The sequence below is a fragment of the Myotis daubentonii genome, chromosome 10, assembly GCF_963259705.1.
Source record: "Myotis daubentonii chromosome 10, mMyoDau2.1, whole genome shotgun sequence".
In the NCBI taxonomy this organism is placed as follows: Eukaryota; Metazoa; Chordata; class Mammalia; order Chiroptera; family Vespertilionidae; genus Myotis; species Myotis daubentonii.
Genome location: NC_081849.1, coordinates 74,305,315 through 74,325,910, shown reverse-complemented (window position 1 = coordinate 74,325,910; position 20,596 = coordinate 74,305,315). Strand labels below are relative to the sequence as shown.

The 20,596-nt window shown below is 42.1% G+C and overlaps 1 protein-coding gene across 2 annotated transcripts in view; it reads left to right on the top strand.

The window, feature by feature from the left end:
- The first annotated feature begins 1,850 nt into the window (after positions 1 to 1,850).
- The window catches only part of SLC26A3 (solute carrier family 26 member 3), a 40,388-nt gene continuing 21,642 nt past the window's right edge, over positions 1,851 to 20,596 (top strand). The window contains exons 1-7 of one of the 2 annotated variants that reach the window (XM_059712815.1): positions 1,896 to 1,997; positions 7,461 to 7,540; positions 12,535 to 12,841; positions 13,345 to 13,484; positions 14,862 to 14,972; positions 15,164 to 15,336; positions 17,663 to 17,827. In XM_059712815.1, the coding sequence (XP_059568798.1) occupies positions 12,711 to 12,841; positions 13,345 to 13,484; positions 14,862 to 14,972; positions 15,164 to 15,336; positions 17,663 to 17,827 (720 nt within the window). In that variant the 5' untranslated portion in view covers positions 1,896 to 1,997; positions 7,461 to 7,540; positions 12,535 to 12,710. Of the gene's footprint in view, positions 1,998 to 7,460; positions 7,541 to 12,534; positions 12,842 to 13,344; positions 13,485 to 14,861; positions 14,973 to 15,163; positions 15,337 to 17,662; positions 17,828 to 20,596 lie in introns of both variants that reach the window. The other variant, XM_059712814.1, reaches the window with a different exon arrangement.

Sequence of the window (20,596 nt, the reverse complement as noted above, 5' to 3'; positions counted from 1 at the left end):
AAATACAATTTGACCAATGCACAGTAGTTCTGAATAAATGTTGTACATTTTGTTAAAATAATTAAAAAGCAATATCCTATGCTTTAAATGATGCCACAGCTAGCTAATTCAATTACACACTTGGTTTAAGCTGGAGCTAGATTTAATCATACAAGTTAGATTATTTTAGAACAAACTAGTTTCTTGTCTAAATTCTTTTGGAATTGTGTTCTATCGAATGTAATTCATTCATGTAACTGTCATTCGACCAGTTCTGTACTAGAATCATTCTTGGTACTGGGTATACAGGATTGGATAAGACAAGCAAGGTCCCTGCTTATCCGGAGCTTTCATTCTAGCAAGGGAGCCAACCATTAAACAGGTAGTTAAAAAAATAATAGCTTATTTTGAAATTATGATGCTATGTTAGAAAAGTAGAGGGTGTTATGAGGGAATACCACAAGAAGAGCTCATTTAGATTTGGGGATCGGAGGAAGTGAGACTGAAACTAAGGAAGAGCCAGAAAGAGAGGGAAGGAGGAGAGCCTTTCAGCAGAGGACACACTGCCTGAACGGAGCTGGCGAAGTCAGAGGGCTCCAAAGCAGCGCAGGGGCTGGAGCGGAGAAAACAATGGGGAGGAAGGGGCCAGCTGAGGTAGGAGAGGTGGGCAGGGGGATCTCATGCAAGACGTTGGAGGCCTGGTATTGTAAGGGTGAACACTGGCTCCCTGAAGAGGACTAGCATGAAAAGATCATTCAGACTATGAGATGGTGAAGAGACTGGAAGGGTTAAAAGAGGAAGCAGGAAATTCGGCAAGAGGCTATTGTGAGAGATGGTAGTGGCTTAGGCTAGGGAGGCAAGATTGGAGATGAAAAACAGTGGCTTTGTAGTATGTTTTGGAGGTAGATTCAACAGGACTTGGTGATGATGGATTGGCTGGGGTGGGCAGTGTTCGTAAGTGGAAGTGCAAGGATGATTCCCAGGTCTCTGACATGCCAAGAGGCCGGCATTTTGTACCAGGATGACAACAACTAGAACTGACACACATTTGGGGCAAAAGATTTGGATGCGTCAAGATTGAGATGCCTCTGGAGCATCTAGGCCATTCACTATGTGAGTCTAGTCTGGAGAGCTAGAGTTAGAGACTTGAAGGTCACCGGGAACCAATGGACTCCTACCTACAGCCTGAGGGTAGAAAGAGAGGAGAGAACCAAGTCCAGGTTTGGATAGAGGAAGAATTGGTGGAGAAGCACGAGGTGAAAAATAAAGAGAAGTGTGGTAAAAAAAAATTTTTAAACATTTAAAAAATATTTCCAAGAAGAGTTCTCAGCAGGTTAAATGCTAAGAGGGTAATAAGAGATGAGGATGCAGTATTCATTGGCTCCAGTAGCAAAAGGTTTACTGCTCTTAGAGGGAATAGTGGTAGGCTGAGGGGCAGGAATTAGAGTCCAAACAGAGGCTTGCTGCCTGGAGTTGGGAGAGCTTCCTAGCAAGGGCCTTTATCATACCAGGAGTTAGCCTGCACAGCATTCGCGTGCAGCTCGAGAGAGATCCGTGGAGTCATCCCGCCAAGAAGCAACATCTCTGAAATCCCTCCTCCACTGGTAGGGAAAATGTCAGAAAGATAAGCTTTGCTGCGATTTTTTTTTCTTTTTACTTCCACATGCACATCTGCTGTACAAATCTCTGCAAACCAATGAAACACACACGTGCGATGAGTGGTATAAAGCTCACAAGGAACTTGAGGAAGCTGTTATCATCCCTGCTGCCGATCATAGTCTCAAAGGTCAAGACCACACTCTTTCCATTGTTGTAAAAGTTAATGAAAGTTAGTTATTAAAGCTGACAGAAAGGTAATTCCCCACTGACTGACATATTCTACATATAGACATCCTTGTACCTATGGGTGCACTCAGAGGCTATAGATCTAAGTGAATGGACACTCACCCGTAGAGTGGGGTCACTTTATCTCAGAAGTCGTCCACTGTTGCGGGAGTGCTCCACTGACTGTGTGTCAGGTAGGAACCAAATTTATGACCGTTTTACTCAAACTGGTGGTCTGTTTCTTGAAAATGGTATATTTTCTGATCAAAACCTATTTAGAACAATAGGCTAAAAATGTACGTATGTAATTACTTCACTTAGCAAAGTGAAGTAAGTATTTGAGTAGAATTTGATTTGACCAAGGAAATGAGTGCATGTGTTAAGGCTTTAATAGCTTTTTTTTAAAGATAGCAGAGGTTTTTGCCTTAAGCGTTCATGTAATTTCTTTAATTCTGCACCCAAGTCTGACTCTATAGTAGATCATTTGTCCCGAGGCTTGGCAAATAGACCAAACTTTTAGGAAAGGTTCTTCCAGTAAATAGAATAATCTGTTAGAAGGTTTTGAGAAGAGCCTTTTGGTCCAGAAGTGAGGGATTTATCTGCCAGACACCCCAGAAAGTCCAAGAAGGAAAAGGGTAGGAGGAGAAAAGGGAATAGAAGCAAGTAGGATAGACAGTGAAAAAGAAGAGAAATAGCGAAAAAATGTCATTGGAAAGTAGCCGAGTGCCATATGCCACGAGTAATATTACAGTTGACCCTTGAACAATACAGGTTTGAATTGTGTAGGTCCACTTTCTATGTGAATTTTTTCAATAAATACTGTAAATACATTTTCTTTTTCTTATTATTCTCATAATAATATTTTCCTTTCTCTAGCTTACTTTATTATAAGAATATAGTTTATAATACATACACAAAATATGTGTTAATTGACTTTATGTTACTGGTAAGGCTCCTGGTGAACAGTAGTGTATTAGTAGTTAAGTTTGGGGGGAACCAAAGTTATACACAGATTTGAGGCTCTTAACCCTCATGTTGTTCAAGGGTCAACTGTATATCGTGCAGAGGTATTTATCCCACAGATTACCAGTCCTAATAAGATGAAATTTCATTCTTTCAAATGTCAGGAAAAGATCACACAACATACTTTAAATGTGAAAGTGAGGGGAAAAAAACTTATTAAATCGTTGGAATGTATCATTATTTTTCCCCCAAAGTAAATTTGTCATTCAGAGAAACAGTGTAGTGAACGTTGGCCACATAAAGATCATTTCTACTAAGAAATTAAGAAGCAACTATTTGATTTCAGAAACAAGTAGGTTACAGTGGATTAATAAACGCCTTGCCTGCTCCATCTGGATAAATAAGTATATAAATAAATGAATAGATGTATCAATATCTACTAACTAACTCCTAGTCGAGTAGGAAACAAAACAATTAAAAAATGAGAATGTGTATTTTTAAATTACTACAATAACTAAGTAATAACTTAGTCCAGCTTCTCTCCATAGTGGAAGTCTTTGGTTCTCTAAAGAAAAAAGAAGAGCCTCCTCCAGAACTGTTTCACTTTGTTAGGGACCGAAGGGGAGATTGAGCTCATGTACTTCAAGAAGCCTGAGATCCCGGCTACCCAGGCTCACATTTTGTTCATGGGATGTGACTAGTACGGGCATGGGGGGCGGGCTCTTATGCTCAAGGGCAAGGGCACTGAGGTGCCTCACTGGAGTTCTGTGCTCTTGCCTTGTCGCTCTTGGGATCAGATTAGGGCTAACACACACACACACACACACACACACACACACACATTGACATGGCAGAAAAGAGTGTATATTTGAGAGAATCAGTCACAAGAACTAGCTCATTGTCCCAGTTCTGTCCCTTACTAACTGTGCAACTTGGGCAAGGTATTTGTCATTTCTGATCTCAATTTCTTCATCTGTAAGTTGAGATAACAATGCCTACCTTCTCTGCCTATTGCACATGCCCCGACTGGGGCCAGGAATAGAACATGCAACCCAGGTAATTGCCCTTGACAGAGAATCAAACCCTGGACCCTTAATGGGCCGATGCTTTAACCACTGAGAACACTGGCCAGGGAAGCAAACTTTTTAAAATATAAGTAGAAAGAATACATTATAAAATAATAATAAAAAGTATAGTTTAGTGCCCTAGCAGGTGGCTCAGTTGGTGGGAGTGTCCCCCCATAAACCAAAATGTTGCAGGTTTGATTCTCAGTCAGGGCACATACCTAGTTTGAACAATTCCCAGTCGGGGGGGGGGGGGGTGTACAGGAGGCAACCAATTGATGTTTCTCTCTCACATCAATGTCTCTCTCTCTCTCTCTCTCTTTCTGTAAAAAATCAATAAAAACATATCCTCAAGTGAGGATTTAAAAGAAAGTATAGTATAGTGAATATATAAACCAGTATCATCAGCATTATCAAGTTTTATGTACTGTACATAATTGCATGTGCTATACTTTTATACAATGAGCATTAGGTTTGTTTATACCAGCATCACCACAAACATGTGAGTAAATGCATTGTGCTACATTAAGGCCATGACATCACTAGACAATAGGAATTTTTCAGGTCTATTATAACTTCACTAGAGGCTTGGTGCACAGATTTATGCACCAGTGGGGTCCCTTGGCCTGGCCGGCGGGGATTGGGCTGAAACCGGCTCTCTGACATCCCCCGAGGGGTCCTGGATTGCGAGAGGGTGGTTCTCAGTTCTCGGGTGATGCACCTTGGAATCAGGCTCCCTCCTCTCTAGTTCTGGGTGCATCACCTGAGAACTGCAGCTGTCAAGTCACCACAACTTGGCAGCTCCTGCATTGAGCATCTGCCCCCCTGGTGGTCATTGCACATCATAGCTACTGGTCGAATGATCGGATGGTCACTTAGGCTTTTATATATGTAGATGGGACCCTTAACGTACATGCATTCCATCATTGACCTAAACATTGTTATGTGGTGTATGACAGTCCAAGATACGCATAAGAAAAAATAGTTAACTCTTCTTGAAGGATCCCACAAAGACTTCATAGCATCTTCTTATCTTATACAACTACTAGAGGCCTGGTGCACAAAATTCGTGCACTCGGGGGAAGGGGCATCCCTCAGTCCGGCCTGTGCCCTCTTGCAGTCCAGGAGCCCTTGGGCGATGTCTGACTGATGGCTTAGCGCTGCCATGGAGGTGGGAGAGACTACCACCACCACCGTTGCGCTTGCCAGCTGTGAGCCCGACTTCTGGGAGTGCACTGACCACCAGGGGGCAGCTCCTGCATTGAGCGTCTACCCCCTGGTGGTCAGTGCATGTCATAGCGATCAGTCATTCTACCATTCGGTCTATTTGCATATTAGCCTTTTATTATATAGGATATTAGGAAAGAGTTCCTGACAAACAATAGGCCAATAAATGCTTGTTGAAGGAACAAATCATCGTCAGGGACAGCTGAGTGTTTTTCAGGATGAACTGGAATTTCCCAAGTATTGGAGGAGAAGAACATAGATGAAGGAAGCAGTGTGTGCAAAGGCATGGAGATGTTAAAGGCATGGTGTGCTAGGGAACTGCTCTAATTGAAAAGGAGGAGGAGGAGTGGAGAAGCTCGTAAGATAGGCCAGAGCCAAAATATCAAAGGCTTTGTATGCCATAGATAAGTAAATACTTTATAATTAAAGTAAAATAAATGGGTGAGAATGGAAAAGTGCTAATTCTGGAAGAGCTCAGAGTAAACAGGAAGTCACAGAAAAGGTTGCAACACTACCATAGTCCGACAGGTTCCAATTGACTTTTGTCATATAAGTACAGTTGTAAATTGGGTTTGCACTAAGTCAATATTCAACTCAAATCTGAGGCCTTTACCCATGAAATGAAAGCTAAGTAGTCTCTCCTTACATACTTACTTTCAGTCTTGACAACAGCCCTACAGCGAAGGGAATGGCATCTCCTTTTACCATTAGATAAACTCAAGTTTGAAGTGCTTGCCCACAGCAACACAGTTAAGCAATGGCAAAGCCAGGTTGTGAAGCCAGGTCTCCTTGGCTGCCATAGTCTCACTCTTTTCTGCTGTACCTCCTAAGTAAATTAGGTATGGCTTAGTTTTTCAGCAGCATGGCCAATAATAATAATTGCCAATAAAAACAATTGTTGCCTGGCCAGTGTTGCTCAGTGGTTGAGCATTGACCTATGAACTAGGAGGTCACAGCTCGATTCCCGTCCAAGGCACATGACCAGGTTGTGGGCTCAGTCCCCTCTAGGGAGCGTGCAGGGGGCAGCTGATCAATGATTGTCTCTCATCATTGATGTTTCTATCTCTCTCTCCCTCTCCCTTCCTCTCTGAAATCAATTTTTAAAAATTGACAATAATAATAATAATATTTAGTGTCTGAACTAAGATAAAGCTAAAACTAAGTTTCTAGAAGATGTTAAGACCATTACAAATTAAGTCACATAGACAGACTTCTTGAATAAGCAATGCAAGACCCATGTCACGTTCTTGCCCACTATGGACACTGAATTAGAGTTGTGTGAATTATCCATATGATTTTGGTTTTAAAAACCCCCAAACCTTTTCCTTTAGTTATCCTGCCTTGGGACTCTCTGGGGGAACTGCCTCTACTACACCCTCAGGATCCTCACCTCAGTCCCATCACCTTTAATCACCTTCCATGTCAGCTTCTCCCCTTTCTCCAGGGAAAGACTATGGTTTCAGAAACCACTTGGAAGAACTTGTGAGATGATGACTGTTTTCAAAGGATCACCACTAAAGGATAGAGAAAAATAGCATGGGTTTTTATGTTCTAAATGACAATTTATTCTTCCCAGGAAAATAGCTACTCAGTTCAGGTTTACATCTATAACATTGCTTAATTAATTACTTACCCTGCTGTGTTTCAGAAGTGACTGAGGCACACTGGAATCACAGGATTTAATTAAGAAAGTATTGCGTGCCCCAGCTCTGACCCCTTCTGACTGCTCTTCATCCACATCTACACTGATATCCTTTTCACCCACTTCACCCCTAGCCCAGTTACTCCTCATCACCCCCTGGCCCTCTACAGTTTTGCTTCCTCTGCTTCCATCCTGCTGGACATCAACCAGAATGTGGCATTTATGTGCCCTTGATTTCTGGTTTCCCATCAGCTGCCGATTGGGGTTCCTCTCAAGGTGCTCACTAGAGCAATTATTCTGCTTATTCTCCTACCTTTCTTCCAAGTTTAGCTAGCAAGACTGCATGCATGGACCTGGAGAGTATTAAGCTAAGCAAAATAAGCCAGTCAGAGAAAGATAAGTATCCCACGATCTCACTCATATGTGGAATCTAATGAACAAAATAAGCAGATGAACAAAACTAGAACCAGAGACAGAAGCATGAACAGTCTGTTCAAACTCAGAGGGAAGGCAGGGGAGGGGGAGGGGAAAGAGATCAACCAATGAATTTGTATGCATATATGCATAACCTATGGACACAGACAATAGGGTGATGAGGGAGGGCCTGGGGGGGATGGGGGTGGGATGGACGCGGGCTGGAAGAGATCAATGGGGTAAAAGGGGGGACTTGTATAATATTTTCAACAACAAAGATTAAAAAATAAAATAAAATGTGATGTCTGAAAAAAACAACAACATTGATGTATTTTCCATTCCCCAAGGACCAACTTAGGACATACGGCTGGCTGACTTCTGGTTTTCCACTGACTGGCACAGGGGAATTTTTCATTCCTACTGAGGGGTAGGGTAACTGAGTGAGAGGGGTAACTGAGTGAGAGTGGCGGAGGTTACTTGTGTGACTGGGGACGGGTTGGGAAATACCTGCTTGCCTCCTGGTTTCAAATGACCACGAGTGAAAGGAAAATGCCAGCACTGCTCCTGAGCTTCTTGGCTCCAAGTTGTTGTCCAGTAGAAAGGGGGCGGGGGCTCTGAAAGACTAGAACACTGGGCAGATCAATGTGAGCAGCGGACAGGTAAGGGCCAAAGGCTGCTTCTCAGTGGAGGGGCAGCAGAGCGGAGATAGCGAGGAGCCAGGCAGTGTTCGCCTACTGGTTGGCCTGCAGGGTGGAGACGGGTGGAACTGGAGGTGGGTGGAACTGCGCATGACCATCTTAATTGCTGGGAATATCAGCTTATTCACCAACCAGAATAGTTAAATTGGAAAAATATGAACTTCATAAACTAATCCCAGGATTCAATTTCTGTGCAGAAAAAAAAGATAAATGTGTATGACTAAGCCCCAGGACCAAGATTATATAAAATGAAGGCAAAAAAATTAAAAAGAACACAGATAGGAGCAACATAGACTGATGAACAGGGACAGATCCAAAGACAGAGAAACAGCGATCAGACTATCAGTCCCCAGAGGGAAAGTTGGGGAGGGTGGGGGTAAGGGGAAGAGATCAACCAAAGGACTTGTATGCATGCATATACGCCAAACCAATGGACACGGACAACAGGGGGATGAGAGCATGAGGGGGGGGGGGGGGGTTGGGGGTTAATGGGGGGATGAGGACAAATTTGTAATACCTTAACCAATAAAGAAATTTTTAAAAAAAGAACACAGATAGGAAAGGAAATAATAGTGGAAATCTATACAGTGGGGCCTTGACTTACAAGTGTCTCTACTAACGAGTTTTTCGAGATACCAGCTGTCTCTCGGCCGATTTTTTGCATTGAATTGATAGAGCAATTTGAGTTAATGAGCTCCTTAACTAGCTCAGTCTTGGAACAAATTAAACTCGTAAATCAAGGCCCCACTGTACAAACAAAGCTTAGAATTCTACAATTATTAGAAGGAAAAGTCCCTGAGAATGAGTTTCAATCCTCCAAAAGCCACTAACACCGTAAGGAACCCAGAGCGAAAGTTGAGGCACAAAGATAAAACAGAACATGAAAAGGTATACATTAATATGAAACTGGAATTGTGATTCTAGGAACCAAGAAAAAATTTTTCAAGAATTTCTGGAGAAAAGGTAACTTGTTCAGGTTTGTTTGGTTTTTTTAAGTTAAGAAATTCATTTTTTTGACTGGCTTGTGTGGCTCGGTGGTTGAGTGTTGACTTAGAACCAGGAGGTCACGGTTCGATTCCTGGTCAGGGCACATGCCTGGGTTGCAGGTTTGATCCCCAGGAGGGGGCATGCAGGAGGCAGCAGATCAATGATTCTCACTCATCATTAAGTTTCTATCTCTCTTTCTCTCTCCTTTCCTCTCTCTGAAATCAATAAAAACATATTATTTAAAAAGGAAATTCATTTTTGAATTCCTAAGTAATGTAGGTCATTCTCAAGAATCCGTGAAATGATGAAATGGAGAATGACATTAATTTGTGACTCCCTGTAGGTTCTCTCAGCAGGGCCACCATTGGGTGGTTGATTCAGTAGCTCAGATTGTCGATTACATGTGGAATATGAGGCAGCAGCTTTGGGGAACAAGATTGGCAACAGGGGGAAAATCCACAAGACTGGAATGTGGCCATTAAGCGCTCTCTCTCTCTCTCTCTCTCTCTCTCTCTCTCATTTCTGAAAAGATTTTGTAAGCTGCCCTGATTCCTGTCCTGAGCACTCACCTTTATTCAGCTCTTGGTGTGAGGAGGAGGCATTTTGCAGTCTGTGGCAGGATGCCAGCTGGAGGTATGATGGAGCACATTGCAGAGCCTGCCTCAGTCATACTCAGGGAAGGAAGCCAATTAGGAATGAAGTTGCTTCTGCCATCACTGTCATTGGCTAAAGCATTAGACCATGACTTAGAAGAGAGAAAACATGCAGCAGCAAAAGGAAGAAAAGAAGTACGTTCAGAGTCTTTCTTCAGGAAGAGAACTCATTTTCATAAACAACTTAGTGAAAATGAGTAAAGCAACAAAATAGTGAAAGCTTTTTTTTTTTTCCTGTTTATGGCAGCATCTAACAGAAATAAAATGCACAGTACCTGAGTTTTCGTCATCTTAAGGTTGTCTAGGTTGGATACCTCAGAAGATTAAAGCTGTTCTTGAAAGACACTCCAGACAACCTTGCAAGAGAGCTTAGGTGTCAAGAGTCATTAACATGGATTAGATCTTAATGCCCCAACCATATTGTTGGTAATTGGCAAATCAAGGCAAAAATCTGCGCTATGCACAGCAGTAGTAAGCCAACTCTATCTCATGGACAAGGTTTTCTGACAAACTGGGGGTGAAGAGATGGGAGAGGAGATAGAGATAAGAAGCAGGGAGAACAAGCAGCTTAGGGTGGGAGGAGGGTCAGAAAGAAGAGGTTAGGGAGTTTAACAGTCATAACAAAGCTCAAAGGGACTCAAGTTCTGGAAGTCAAGCCAGAGGGTGAGCAAGACATTCTATATTGTGGCCAGAGAAGGTCAGTAGAGAGGACTTTAAAAGAGGCTAGAGAATGGGGTGGGGGAGTGCCGGGAGCCGGTCCATGATTGCTGTTTCAAGGGACCTGGCATATATGGCATACTTTTCTTAATATGTTTGCTCACCTTCTTGGCACTATGTGTTTTAACCAAGGTCACCTCTGAGAAAGGTTGTTTCCCCAGGTAGGGATTTTCCCCTGAAGTCAGGGAGGGAATAAAACCCCTCAACTAAGTGCCAGGCGGGTAATTAATCACTTTAACTACGAACAATCATGCTTAAGCTACATAATCTTTACTCCCTGGAATGGAGATAAGAAACGCCCTAACCTTTGGAATAGAAATTGATGGGATTGAATCAACTGGTATAAATACAGATGTAACAAGACAGAAAGAGACACAACTCAGAACACAGAACTTAGAACACAGAATTCAGAAGACAGAAAGACACAGAACTTAGAACACAGGGCTTGGAAGACAGGACCAAGAGAGACAGAGCCTAGGCACAGAACCTACACAGAACATTCTCTAGAGACAGAAGAACTTTGCTGGCAAGAGCATGCCGGAGGATCCTGGACCGGGACTGGCCTCGGAGCCTGGAGGCGGAGCCTGGCGAGAGAGCATGGCAGGGGATCCTGGACTGAACCTGACTGCGGAGATTGGCAGGAGAGCCTGACTAGAACCTGGTGACTGAACCTGACTGGTGAACCTGGACAGAACCTCTCTAGAGATCCTAAGCAGAACCTCTCTGGAGATCCAGACCAGAACTTGGCTGGAGATCCGGGCTAGAGATCCTGGCTAGGCTGCTGATCAACTGAACGCTGTCTCCGTGTCCTTCCTTCTTCGCCGACTCCGTTCACACCTTTGGGGACCCCTGGACCTGCTGGGGTTGGACCCCGGCAGGGGAGAGAAATGGGTGGTCAAAGAGAGGACAGATGGGGCCAGAAGTTGAGGCTAGCATCTGATTCCTGGTTATAACTTGAGCTCTGCAAACATGCTGAACTCCCTGAGCTATGAGAAAGCACCATGTAACAAGGTACAATCTAATTTGAGATAATTATCCTGGCCAGTGTGGCTCAGTGGTTCTATGAACCAGGAGGAGTTCATGGTTCCATTCCCAGTCAGGGTACATGCTCAGGTTGGGGGCTCCATTCCCAGCAGAGGGCGTGCAGGAAGCAGCCGATCAGTGATTCTCTCTCACCATTGATGTTTCTATCCTTTCTCCCTCTCCCTTCCTCTCTGAAATCAATAAAAATCTTTTTAAAAAATAATAATAATTTGAGATAATTAAATAAATCATTGTGATCATGTCAGGGAAGAAAACTGTGGGTAGTAATAGATAACCAAGATAAGAGGGGGGAAATGTGAAGAGTTCATCAGAATGTTCTTTAATTATGTCCACATTAGACAGTAGAGAAGCTGCATGTGGAAGAAGAAAAAGCAAAGAAGTCTGGAAACAGAAGCCACATTTTGACACTACTAGCTGTATGGCCTGAGAAAAAGCAATTAGATTTTTGTGGGGAGGAGTATGCTATTATTCTTTCATTTGCAAGAAGAGAACAATAATAATAATTGTAAGTGCCTCAAAGAATTGTGAGGGCTAACTAGGTAATATGCATTAAAAGGTTTTGCAAAATTGATCTTTTAAATTAAATATCATCGATTGAGATAAGAACAAAAAAATTAAACATCTTGTGCAGAAAATGCAAATAGTTAGAATAATTACTTTCATTTAGTAAAATGCCTATTGTGTGCTAGGAACCAGATGCTTTGAAAACATTCTCATTCAATATTCAAAAATCTCCCTGAAACTTGAGTTTTATTATCCCAATTACATAGCTAAGACCTGGATAGGTTTGGTAAATTGCCCACGATCTTTTCCTAAGAAGATCTCATCACTCGTGAACTAAGTAACCAAGTAATACTTTGTGCCAGTTTACAACTATAAATTGTAAAACTATTTAACCCTCAGAAACAATAGAAAAATAACTTGAATGGGCAATATTCTTGAATTTCACACATTAAAAGCATTTTCTAAGGAATTATAAAAATTCTGAATGGTAAAATGGAGTAGCCTTGACTGGAGTTAGGGGCTATGAGTAGACTTTAAATCTAATCTGTCCCAGCAATCCAAAGCCGTAGCTTTGGCAACTCTTCTATGAAAAAAATAAAAAAATTCTTCTTCTTGAGGAGATCTTACTTTACAAGTATAAAATGCACTCACTGATTAGTAAACTGAGTCAATTCTATTGATTTTTGGTGGTCTTTTAAAAATAAGTAAACAAGAGGTCTTGTTTACTTACCCAAAGAAGCCATGTCCAGCTCATTGGAATATCACTGTCGCAAAACACAATCCAGGTCCCTTAATCCTGCTTCTTTTGATCTCAAAAGGTGGTAACATTCAGTCCAGAGCTCACTCATCTGTAAATTGCATCACATTATCTCCAAGTTATTTAAGAAGCAAGCTCCGTTTGGTTTCTGGCATTTTAACCTGTTAAAGGCAAGGAGAGCGTTTGCCACACCGTTCCAAAGGTCTCCCACTAACCACAGCCTTCAGAGGAAGCAAAATGATTGAACACATTGGAAATCGGTACATTGAGAACAGGCCGGTGTATTCTGCAAATGCCTTTCAGGAAGAACATAAGAAGAAACACAGATACCATAAGACATTTCTGGATCATCTCAAAGTGTGCTGTAGGTAAGGTATTTTTAAAGACACTGGCACTAGAAGTAAAGGAAACGCTTTCTCCTACATTTTCAAACTTTCATGCTCTCCTTCCTGGCTCTGGCCCAGAGCTTTCAGAGCCTTCTTATCTTCGGTTTCCAAACTCCGCTGCCAGAGCTGAAAAGGTCGACTCTGAAATGAACACCTCTCAGCTCTCAACACAGTCTCTCCATATGAGAGGACTAATAGACGAGGACAGAGGCACATTCTCAGTTGAAATGCAGGACAGTTCAAGCTGACGATGACAAATAAGCTCTATTATGGCTAAAGAAAAGCAGCATTTTTCTTTTTCAAAATCCTTTGGTGGTGGCCCAGGGGCAGTTGATATGGGCAAGGAGGTGACTGCTTGTGGGAAAGTTAGTGAAAGTGTTAGTTTCTTCTTTAATATACTACCGCCTTTACCACTTTTCCACCTACAAGGAGGTACTGAACTTAAAATTTGATTTTAACTGACCTGTGGCTTTCCATTTTTTCAGCTGTTCCACACAAAAGGCCAAGAGAATTGCCCTCTCTTTACTCCCCATAGCATCTTGGTTACCAGCCTACCGGGTAAAGGAGTGGCTACTCAGTGACATTGTTTCTGGAATCAGCACAGGGCTGGTGTGTGTACTGCAAGGTAAAAAATTTTTTTTGATATGTAATTCATCTATCACAAAATTCATTCTTTTAATGTGTACAATTCAGTGTTTCTTGGTATATTCACAAGGTCATGCAACCACCATATCTAATTCCAGGATATTTTCACCCCCAAAATCTCTTGCTTATTAGCAGTCACTTCCCATTCCCCCCTCCATTCATCCCCTTTGCAGTAACTTTCTGTCTCGATGGATTTGCCTATTCTGGGCATTTCCTATAGATTCTTCTGTACCTGGTTTCTTTCACTTAACGTAATGTTCTCAAGATTCACCCATGTTTCAGCATGTACGGGCATTTCATTCCTTTTAATGGATGAATAATATTCTATTGTATGGAAAAACCACATTTTGTTTATGCATTCATGGGCTGATGGACATTTGGGTTGTTTTTGTTTCTACTTTGTGGCTATTAGGAATGATCTCTGTGTACAAGTTTTTGTAAAAACAATTCTCTTAGGCGTATAACTGCTGTGTCATATGGTAAAACACTAGCAATATCTGAGGGTTCAAATTTCTTCATATCCTTGTGAACACTGGTTATTGTCTGCCTTTTTTATTTTAATTGTCCTAATGAGTATAAAATGGTATCTTAGCCCAGCCAGTGTAGCTCAGTGGTTGAGCATTGACCTATGAACCACGAGGTTACAGTTTAATTCCCAGTTAGGCACATGCCCAGGTTGTGGGCTCGATCCCCAGTAGGGGGCATGCAGGAGGCAGACAATCAATGATTCTCTCTCATCAAGGATGTTTCTCTCTCTCCCTTTCCCTTCCTCTTTGAAATTAATAAAAGTATATTTTTAAATTAAATGGTATCTCATTGTGGTTCTGATTTATATTTCCTAAGTGACTAATGGTGGTTGAACATCTTTTCATGTGCTTATTGGAGACTTGTATATCTTTTGTGAGATATATATTTAAATCTTTTGCACATTTTAGAATTAGGTTGTCTTTTTATTGTTGAGTTACAAGGGTCATTTATATACTCTAGATACTAAGCCCTTATTCATGATATGATTTGCAGATAATTTCTCCCATTTTATTGGTTGTCATTTCATTTTCTTTGAAGCGCACATTTAAAATTTTTGATGAAGCCCATTTTATCTGTTTTTAATTTGATTGCTTATGCCGTCCATGTCGTTTCTAAGAAACCATTGCCTAATCCAAGATCACAAGGGTTTACAATTAGGTTTTTTTCCTGAGTTTTATAGTTTTAGCTCTTACATTTACATCTTTGCTACATTTGAGTTAGTAAAGTAACTTATATTTAGGGTCCAAATTTAAATATTTAAAGAATCTAATGAGAACTTCTGTGATTCCCCTTGCATGAAATATAAACCCTGATGTTTGTGTATTTACAGGTTTAGCATATGCTCTACTGGTCAACATCCCTCCAAGCTATGGGTTATATGCAGCCTTTTTCCCAATCATAACCTACTTTTTCTTGGGCACTTCTAGACACATAGCTGTGGGTAAGTGAATTTCTGGGCTAATTCATGCTCACACTGCCTTTCCTTTATGAATTTCATTAGCCACACATTGTATCAATTTCAAATTGTGCATAATTCAGAAGAAGAATCAGTTTCTTGTAAGAATTGGGACTAAAAGACAATTGTGCTTTAGGGAAACATTTATTCACCACAATTCACCCTCTGTTAATTAGGTCCATTTCCAGTTCTGAGTATCATGGTGGGAGCAACAGTTATGAGACTAAGCTCAATGGACAATTCAGGTGCTATGGATTCTTATAATAGTTCAATGAGTAATAACTCGTCACAAGATAACTACAGGGTGATGGTGGCCGCCACAGTCACAGTTCTTTCTGGAATCATCCAGGTGAGCGCTTCCTCATATAATCTACCCTCCCAATCGGCTTGTCCTGACCTGTACACGTTTTTCTGATTTTCCTCCTTCTTGCCAGCCCGCCCACTTCCCATTTGATGTGTAGCCCTCCTTCCATAGCCTATAGGAAATAATTGTAAAAGGGCCACTCACCACAGAGGCGAGAGGCAGACCCACACTGCAAAGATGGGTGAACGTGGGTCTAGAGAGAGAGAAAAGTGGGAACAGGAAGGGGTGAGTGAAATGCTGAATTCAATAAAATATAGTCACTAACCATAACTATGTGCAAGCAATAGTGAAACTGGGAGCTTTGGAACTTTTTTCTTTCTGACTGTTCAGGGACTGTAATCTAGTTGGAAGGGTTTGTGGTTTCAGACTTTGAATTGTCCATTTCAAAGATTTGGGAAAAGCTGAAGAGGTTAATGGAGGGGCCTAAAGCCTCTCTCCCAAGTAAAAATGTCATGGACTCCTCACAATGTTGCCTAAGTTTGTGAATAGTGATACCATTGGTTAAAACCTTTTTTAAAAGAAAGAGTCAATGTATACAAACACATAAGTGGTGTGTCCTATTGACAAACAGCTTGGTCAGGTCTTTCTAAGACATTTCTGAACCTAGTGTCCACAGCTCTGGCTCCATTCCAGGGACATGAATGGAAAGGCAGGCCAGGTATCCAAGGGAAGGAAAAATCCATCCAGTCACCTGATTGCAAAATACTGGTTCTGTGGGGCAATTTACCATTTTTGCCCTCAGTTAAAACCGAGCAATTCATATGTCCAATACACGGTTATGTAATTCCTACAAAAGTCAAGCAACTTGTTTGAGGGAATATGAATGGATGCTCATCTATGCATGCTACAGCAGCTAGAATGTGTAACTTAAAATTACATAAGAAAACTTGAGGCCCAGGGCACGAATTCGTGCACAGGTGGGGTCTGGCCAGCCTGGCCCCAAATGGGGGCGGATCAGGGCTGGGCCAATTGGAAGGAGGGGATGGTGGGAGGTTGGCCAGCCAGCCTGCCCTGATCGGCCGAGCTGGCTGGGGAAGGGGCCATGGGCGATTGGCCAGCAGGCCCCACCCCTGATTGGGGTTGGGGGGCCAATTCGGGGAGGGGCTGGCCATGGGGAGGGGCTGTGGGCAGTGGGCCAGCTGGCCCCACCCTTGAATGGGGTGCGGGGGCAATCAGGGGTGGGGCCAGCCGGGGAGGAAGGGCTGCGGGAGGTTGGCCAGCTGGCCCCACCCTTGAATGGGGTGGGGGGTGCAATCAGGGGCGGGGCTGGCAGGGAGCTGCAGGCCTATGGTGGTGGTGCAGGCTGATTGGGGGCGGGGCTGTTTGGGGGGGTGGGAGGGGGTGTTTGGCTGGAGGCCAACTCTTGATTGGGTGGAAGAGTCTGATCAAGGAAGGGCTGGCAGAGGGGAGGGGCTTCGAGGTTGGTTGGCCAGCCCCACCCCCTGATCGGTGGTTCGCTGGCCACAGTGGGTGTCATAGCGACTGGTTGTTATGGCCGTTATGGCCGCTGGCTTTTTATATCTATAGATTGATGAAGGCTGATGCTAGATAAGATTCTGCTATGAAAGGATTTATAGGTGAGTCTTCTAAAGATTCTGCACCTTGCCGTAGCTGGTTTGGCTCAGTGGATAGAACGTCAGCCTGCAGACGGAAGGGTCCTGGGTTCGATTCCAGTCAAGGGCACGTGCCTGGGTTGTGGGCTCTATCCCCAGTGTGGGGCATGCAGGAGGCAGCTGATCAATGATTCTCTCTCGTCATTGATGTTTCTCTCTCTCTCCCTCTCCCTTCTTCTCTGAAATTTATATATATGTATGTATGTATATATATATACATACATATATATATACATATATATATACACAGTGGGGCCTTGACTTACGAGTGTCCCCACTAACGAGTTTTTTGAGATACCAGCTGTCTCTCGGCAGATTTTTTTCATTGAGTTGATAGAGTAATTTGAGTTAACGAGCTCCTTAACGAGCTCGGTCTTGGAACGAATTAAATTCGTAAGTCAAGGCCCCACTGTATATATATATAAAGATACTGCACCTTTAAAAAGGGGGGCAGATAAGCCTGTTACTTTGGAGTGAGCTAGACTTGCATGTTACTGAACAGCATGTAACATTCCACCTTGGGGTGTGGGGTGGGGAAAGGGGAGGTGTTCCAGGAGGCAGGGACTCATGCTATTTTAAGGGTTATAAGTACAGGCTGAACTTTTACATTTTGATCATTTCAGTCGCTGTTACTTCAGGTTGCTGAGCTGTGTACTCCCAATCTTCACTAACAGAGGCCTTTGCCCTTCTCCTTCCAGTTGCTCATGGGGGCTCTGCAGGTTGGATTCATGGTGATCTATCTGTCTGAATCCCTCATCAGTGGCTTCACCACAGCTGCTGCTGTTCACGTTCTGGTTTCCCAACTCAAATTTATGCTACAATTGAGTGTCCCGTCACACACTGATCCTTTTTCACTTTTCAAAGTAAGTATGACTTTTGCTTTAAAAATGTTTAAATACGTGTAATTCACTGTTGTGTTTCTGGGAGAGCTTCGCTTTAATGCCGTGGGTCTTGCCTACAACATCCAAGAAACAAATGGGTTGTGAAATGTATTCACATTAAGAAAAACTTAACCGGTTTGGCTCAGTGGATAGAGCGTCGGCCTGCGGACTGAAGGGTCCCAGGTTCGATTCCGGTCAAGAGCATGTACTGTGGTTGCGGGCACATCCCCAGTAGGGGTTGTGCAGGAGGCAGCTGATCAATGTTTCTCTCGCATTGATGTTTCTAACTCTCTATCTCTCTCCCTTCCTCTCTGTAAAAAATCAATAAAATATATAATATATATATATATATATAAAGTTAGTGACAAGGAGAACAACATTGAAAATCAACCATACCTACTGTACAGCTAATGGGAACAACAGAAAAAAAGTGCCACTTCTCTTATATTTGACTGCTAAGTATTATTAAAAAGAAAATAATCTACATACATTATTAAAAGCTTTAATATTTTGACCCAAATTTTTAAAATTTTTCAAAATCTTATTTTGAAAGAAATGTGCTAATTGAGTGAAAATGCTTCCCCCTTTCTAAAAAGCAGGTCTCATTCTTTTAGAGTTGAAGTTCTTCTTACTCTTATATGCATCTCTGTTTATAAAGCAAAAGGAAATTGGCCAATATGTAAATAGGACAGTGGTTCTTCCTCCTACAGAGGATGTACTATAGAACAGTATTCTTTTTTGTTTTTTAATCTTTTCCCATCACCATTTATTCCCCTATACCCTCTTCAATCTCCACCCATGTCCCTTCCTCCCATAATCACTGCACTGTTGTTAGTGTCCATGAATGAGTTCTTCCTCTTTTTTTTTCTTTTTTTCCTCAATCCCTCCACCCACCTCCATCCTCCTCCACCTCCAATCACAGTTGTCTACCTGCTCTCTATCTATGAGTCTGTTTCTATTTTGCTTGGTAGTTCAATTTGTTCATTAGATTCCACATATAAGTGAAATCATATGGTACTTGTCTTTGTCTGACTGGCTTATTTCACTTAATATAATGTTAATCCAGGTCCATTCAAAGGGTTGAAAAGGGTAAAATTTTCTTTCTTTTTACAGCCAAGTAGTATATCATTGTGTAAATGTACCATATCTGTTTTATCCATTCATCTACTGATGGACAATTGGGCTGCTTCCAAATCTTGGCTATCCTATATAATAAAGAGCTAATATGCTAATTAGACCAGAGGGCAGAACGACCTTCTGGAATGACCAGTGGGCGGGGGGTTGGGCCAGCAAGCCTGCGCCGCCAGGCCAGCCACAGTGGTCCCGGCACCCCCTCTTCCACAGAGGCGGCAGGAGAGGTGGTGGCACGGGCCCAGTCCTAGTGCCACACCTTCCGCAGAGGTGGCCTCAAGGGAGTGGGCCTAAGCCACAGTTGGACATCCCCCGAGGACTCCCGGGCTGCCAGAAGGATGTCTGACTGCCAGCTTAGGCCTGATCCCCCAAGGAGCAGGCCTAAGCTGGCAGGTGGACATCCTCCGAGTGGTCCCAGACTGCAAGAGGATGCAGGCCAGGCTGAGGGCCCCCTCGAGTGCACGAATTTGTGTGCACCGGGCCTCTAATTGTAAATAATGCTGCAATGAACATAGGCGTACATTTACCCTTTCAAATTAGTGTTTTGGGTTTCTTTGGATAAATTCCAGAAGAAGAATTACTGGTCGTAAGGCAATTCCATTTTTTTGAAGTAGCTTCATACTATTTTCCACAGTGACTACACCAATCTGCATTCCCACCAACAGTGCACAAGGGTTCCCTTTTCTCCACAACCTCACCAATATTTGTTATTTGTTATTTTTTGATTTATTTATGCTAGCCATTCTATTCTGACAGGTGTGAGGTGAGAGCTAATTGGTTTTAATTTGTGTTTCTCTGATGATTAATGATGCTGAGCATCATTTCATATGTCTATTGGCTATCTCTATGTCCTCTTTTGAGAAGTTTCTATTAAGGTCTTGGGCCCATTTTTTAATTGGATTGTTTGGTGGTGGTGTTGTTTGGGTGTTGAGTTGTATAAATTCTTAATACATTTTAGATATTAATTATCCTCTTATCTGATGTATTGGTGAATATTTCTCCTATTCAATATGTTTGTCTTTTCATTTTGTTGATGGTTTCCTTTGCTGTGCAAAAACTTTTTAGTTTGATGTAATCCCATTTATTTTTTCTTTTGTTTCCCTTGCCTGAGGAGATATATCAGAAAAATACTGCTACAAGAAATGTTGAGATTTTACTTCTAGGGTTTTTATGGTTTCAAGTCTAACATTTAAGTCTTTAATCCATTTTGAGTTGATTCTTCTGTGCAATTTAAGAAAGTGGTCCAGTTTCATTTTTTTGCACATATCTGTCCAATTTTCCCCAAACCATTTACTGAATAGACTATATTTAGCCCATTGTATGTTTTTGCCTCCTTTGTCAAATATAAAGATGTGGGTTTATTTCTGGGCTCTCTATTCTGTTCAATATAGAGAACAGTAAAGATTCCATAAAAAAACTACTAGAACTGATGAATGAAAGCAGGATACAAAATAAATATCCAGAAATCAATTGCATTTTTATACACCAATAATGAACTACCAGAAAGGGAAACTAAAAAAAAAAAAAAAAAAAAAATCCCATTCACAATTGCTTCAAAAAAAATGAAATACCTAGGAATAAACTTAACCAAGGATGTAAAAGACCTGTGCTGGGAAAATT